Here is a 5,449-nt window from a genome sequence, read left to right as displayed (position 1 = left end):
ATGTTTTTTAAAACCATTTATATAACAGCTTGAAAGAGAAACATTGTGTCAGTTGAAATCAGTGAGTGTGTAAAAGAGATGCCCTGCATAAGAACTTTACCGTCACTCAACACGACCACATCTCCTCCACCTGTAGTCTGGGAGCGCCCTCTTGTGTCAACATATAGTAATAGCAGCCAGGGAAATAACCTTTCACTAAAATACTCAAAAAAACATAATTGCATTCATATTTTAATACGTTTAAAGACTGTACATTAAATGCAAAGGAGGCTGTCAAGTACAGATCATTTTTGATAAATCAACAAACATTTGTAATTAAGTAAAATCCCTGCAAAGTGAGGACTGTGTTACATTTATATAAAGCTTTCCTTCATGTCTGGTTCCACACTGGTAGTAATTCTGTGGCTTCCAGTCCTTTCCAGACACAGTCCATAGTCCAGTAGCCGTGTACGTGCCATTGCTTCCCCTGGAACTCCAGACAACATTGTTCTCTGGGGTAACCACGGTGTTGTTGATCCACCAAATGATGTCCACCAGGCGTGTGTGTAAACCACTGAGGACACACACCAGCATAGGTGTGTGTGAAGAACCAGGGTCACTCCCGAACGAGGAGAGAAGGAGTACAGATGGATCAGAAGGGTTCAAACCTGACAGGAGATAGAAAGTCAACGTGCATGAAGACTTTGGGATGAAAAGGTGTTTCCCGATCCAAACACTTGGAGAAATCTTAGAACTCGCTTGAGCAAATGTTATTGGAGTACAGACAATCGTGAGCTCCTTTGTGTGAGAAGGTGTCAATAACAATTAGCCTTCAAATACACATTGCAGCAAAAGTGATTACAATTCCAGCTTACCTTCTACAAAGAGCTGGATTCCCCTACTAAACACCACGTCCTTTTGAGAGGGCTTCTCCCCATGTACACACCTGAGGAAAAACACGACTATCATTATCATCAGAACACTGCAAGAATGCTGATAGAATGAAGTGCAATCTGCATTGAAAGTTGAGCTGAAAGTTACCCCAGTAGTAGTAAAGTGAAACATAGTCCTGCTCTGTTCATTCTGGCTGAGTGGTTTGTTTCAGTTGGTGCTCTGGAGAGGAGAAAAGCCAACTGCCTGAGTCCCTTGAGGGGCTTGGTGTCTTGTCCTCCAGTATCATGCAGCTCTCTCCTCTCACACCAACGTGGTCTCAGAGCATTTCGTATGATTCCTTATGTAAAACCGAGACACTCCACTTAGTATGACATGTTACGTTTCGTATTGGAATGTATTAAATCCATCATCTATTTCGTGTCATATGTTATGAATTAGAATTTGTATGATATTTTACAAATTGTAATTTGTTCAAAATGTTACCAATTGCAATTAGTACAATATGTTACGAACTTGCAAAACATATGATATGTTACAAATCCCCCCCCAATTTTTTTTTTTACAAGAATAGACTACCAATGCCCATGGTGCTGAAATTGTGAAATATCTATGTACCTGCATGCCTACCTGCATGCCTGCATGCCTCGATGATAGGCTTTCTGTGGTGCCAGGGCTTAATTTTGCTTTAGCTAATGGATAAGCGGTTATTGATAGGCCTATTTGGTCATCATTTTATCATGTTAAGCCTAACGTTTGACGATGCTATACACGCTGTGGCAATGCTGCCATTTCTAGACTGCTGGCATTAATGTAATTAGCCTACTACAATTGCACATTGTAAAATAAATGTTCGATGCAACAGCATACTAATCAGCGACCAATATAAATGTTTTGAATATACAGCTGTCCTGTATAGCCTACCTGAACCTGCATGACATGAGCCGTCCTCTCGCTCTCTCCCAACATGGATAGAAAGTTATGCGTAAAACCAGTCTATTAATGGCAAATAATATAGCCAGTCCACCCTCAAAACACTAGCTTAATAGGGATTGTTTTATATGCAGTGTACTATTTATAACTACATACTGCTATTAGCTGCTATTATAAACTTTGTTTTTCTCTCTCTCCCCTTTTTCTCCACAACTTCATAATATCCAATTAGGATCCTGTCTTATCGCTGCAACTCCCCAACGATCTTGGTAGAGGCGAAGGTCGAGTCATGCATCCTCTGGAACATGACCTGCCAAACCGCGCTTCTTTAACACCCACCTGCATAGCCCGGAAGCCACACCGTTCAACTGACAACCGAAGTGAGCCTGCAGGCACCCGGCCCGCCACAAGGAGTCACTAGAGCGTGATAGGCCAAGTAAAGCCCCCCCCCCCCCGGCCAAACCCTCCCCTAACACGGACAACGCTTGGCCAATTGTGCACCGCCCTATGGGACTCCCGGTCACGCCCGGATGTGACACAGTCTGGGATCGAACCCAGGCCTGTAGTGACACCTCAAGCACTGCGATGCCATGCCTTAGACCGCTGCGCCACTCGGGAGGTTTTATAAACTTCCGAAAATAATCAAATAGCCTAACAATGAGGGGAAAAAATAGTCAGCTTGAGGACAACCATTTATTGCTGAACTCTGGATAATAGCCTACACAAATGGCAATATTCAAGGTCAATTAAATCAAATCAAATCCAATCCAACTTGAGAGACTCCTCTAGTGTCCTGAAGTCCTCCTTTTCTGTGTGCAAATGTTTTCACTATGGCCTGTAGGTCCAAGTTGTGGGCCCAAGTTGTGGGCCCGACTGTTTTCTATACTGACTATTGCCAACCCAGACAGTCTTTCCTAAGACATTGTGCATTATATATCCATTGAGCAGCACACAACTTAAACGTAGTCGTGAATGATGCATGCCAAGATATATCAGAGATAAAGGGCTGTTGATATTGCAATCGCACAACTAAGATGCCGGTTAACAGGTATGAACGAAATCGCAGATTTTTTGTTGTTTAACTGTTGTCCGCTAAAGATAATCTGTTTGCATCTGTCCGGTATGCAGACGACCTGTCCCCAGAGCTTCCTATACAGTTAATTCATCTCTTTCTGTAATATGTTGAAGCCAGCACTTATTACAGGAAAACTCCACCCAAAAACAATATTTTGGCATGTGTCATTCGTCAATCGTTGACATAATTTGATTATTGACAAGCAAAACATGGACTTTCAAGATATGTAACTTTCAAAAAACAGAAATCATTCCCCATATGATGCATTTAGCTGGGGCTTAAGGTTAGGAGTTAGGTTAAAGGGTTTAAGGTTAGGGGAAGGGTTATCTAAAAAGGTTAAGGTTAGGATTAGGGTTAGGTTTACGCTTAGGGGAAGGGTTAGCTAAAAGGGTTAAGGTTGGGATTAGGGGAAAGGTTAGGTAAAAGGGTTAAGGTTAGAGTTGGGGTTAGGTTTAGCTAATATGCTAAGTAGTTGCAAAGTAGCTAAAAAGTAGTTAGTAGTTGCAAAGTTGCTATAATGCTAAAGTCGTCTGTGATGAGATTCGAACACACAATCTTTCGGTTGCTAGACATTCAACAAAAAGCAGTTCTTCACCTCATATCTTTTATACAACATTTGAGCATTTAGCCCAGTCCTTCTAAGAACCGTCAGTTCATCACTAATTAGGAGAATGTCAATAAATGATAGATTCCTATTTCCATCTTCTCGAAAGGTAACGTTAATAGCTAGACTCTCAGAACTAAGATATTATAGAGGAAGGACACTGGTGCAGAGAGGAAATGTTGTGAAAAACTATCTGGGTGGAACATGAGTGTTTTCCCAAGGCACATGTTGCCCCCTTCTATATCAGGCTCAAAACAAGTAGATCAGTTATTCAGTTTGTAGGAGGATAGAAAAACAGGAAAGAACAGTTAGCACAAGTGGTTGTGTCTGAAACAGATGTATGACTTCTCCAGTTCTGCCCACACTGGAGAATGGGGTGATTCTGACAGTGTCAATTATCTGTGGTAAACCACAATTAACTTTACATGATATGTTTCTGCCCTTCTCCCTTTTCTGCCTACATTATAAATGTTAGTTAACCCAATATAAATATTCCATGAAACCCCCCAAAAAAGACACTCAGGCGATACAGCACTCTTAGTACATGACAACAACAAAACAACATCAACTTGAGTTTATTAGGAGTTGCTTTGGAAGACCAATACAGAGTAGCCTGTAGATACAGTACAGTGTGATTACATAGTACACCTCACATTCGTCTCTACAAATCAGTTGTTCTTTCAAATCCTTCTGTTAGTCCACAGAAATAAACAGCCATGTCATTCTCTTTAGATCCATGGATCAGTAACTGATGCTGGTGAAGTGGCCTGCTATCATTGGTCTGGACAGTGATCTTGTTGGGATGGAAGCCATGGCCGTAGAGCACATGGGAGGTGTTGGTCAGGTGGTAGCTGAGTACCAGTTCGGGCCTCTCTCCTTGACTCTGCTTGTACCAGCTCACAGTGGCCATGCTACAGTTAGTGGACAGAGTGCAGTCCAGTGTGGCATCCTCGCCCACTTTCACTGATAAGCTCTTCAGTGATACACCCAGGGACTCTCCCAAACGTACACCTGTAGAAAGTCACAGGTGACAAATCATATAGGTCTACAGAGAGAGGCCCCATCCAGACACAACCCCTAATAACTAGTTCCTCAAGTCAATTCTAATTCGAAAATGCATTCCATTTCATAATGTCTTGATATGCCTACTGAACTGTCACCGCAACAAAGTGTCACGGTTACTGAAGGATTGTACCAGTACAATTGTAACTGACAGTAAAGCATTTAAATGCATTGAGGAACACAACCAACAAAACACTCAATGAGGTTATATCAAAATGTTTAATATCTTTAACCATTGTTATTGGAAAATGTACTTACCATTCAGTATGATTGACAAGCACAACATGATTCTCAATGTCACTTTCATTGCCGGATGCAGTACTCTATTCTGTGAGATGATGAAAAGGAAGCTTTCGATCCGACTCCCTCGTAGACTCTGCTTGAGGTTTCTCTGGAGAGAAGTAGGCTGTGTTTGTTGGTCCAACCGAGTCTCACAGAGGAACTGCCTTCCAACACGTTGTGCACAAACTCATCAGGTCATTTCAACCTCAGATGTGTCACAGTCTGTAAAGGCAGCATTACCTTTTAACAGGCTGACCACTCCACATTGCATCGCGTGTGCGAGCGTTGCAAAATTAATTTAGGAATCTATGTTATTAAATTATTGCACCCACACTGCTCGCGCACGTCAACGAGCGTATGCGTTGCCAAGGGCTAAAATAGAAGTCATTCCTATTTCTGACACAGATCGCGCTGCAAGTCCTGCTTCTCCCATCTCCTCATTGGTTTATAGAAGCAGGTACCCACGTGCCATCTCCTCATTGGTTATACCCACGTGGGTGATTGAAAGACGAACTGTGTTGCTGGTCGGTGTAGTAATACTATGAAAGTTCAGATGCCAATAACCATATAAGTTCAAAGGTGAGAAAGCCTTGAAGGAGGAGAGATGACTAGAAATGATTCGG

At 42.1% G+C, this 5,449-nt stretch overlaps 1 protein-coding gene across 1 annotated transcript; it reads right to left on the bottom strand.

Annotated features, from left to right (window-relative positions):
* Window positions 1-4,041: 4,041 nt before the first annotated feature.
* Window positions 4,042-5,047, bottom strand: sid1 (secreted immunoglobulin domain 1). Its single transcript, XM_065009440.1, has 2 exons — window positions 4,803-5,047; window positions 4,042-4,493 (listed from the first exon to the last, which is right to left on the bottom strand). Exons 1-2 carry the CDS (start codon window positions 4,849-4,851, stop codon window positions 4,144-4,146), a joined length of 399 nt encoding a protein of 132 aa, XP_064865512.1. The 5' UTR covers window positions 4,852-5,047; the 3' UTR covers window positions 4,042-4,143.
* Between the last annotated feature and the right edge of the window lie 402 nt (window positions 5,048-5,449).

Source organism: Oncorhynchus nerka, linkage group LG24 (genome assembly GCF_034236695.1).
Source record: "Oncorhynchus nerka isolate Pitt River linkage group LG24, Oner_Uvic_2.0, whole genome shotgun sequence".
NCBI classification, from domain to species: Eukaryota; Metazoa; Chordata; class Actinopteri; order Salmoniformes; family Salmonidae; genus Oncorhynchus; species Oncorhynchus nerka.
The sequence above is the reverse complement of the archived record's forward strand: the minus strand, read 5'-3'. Positions and strand labels throughout refer to the sequence as shown.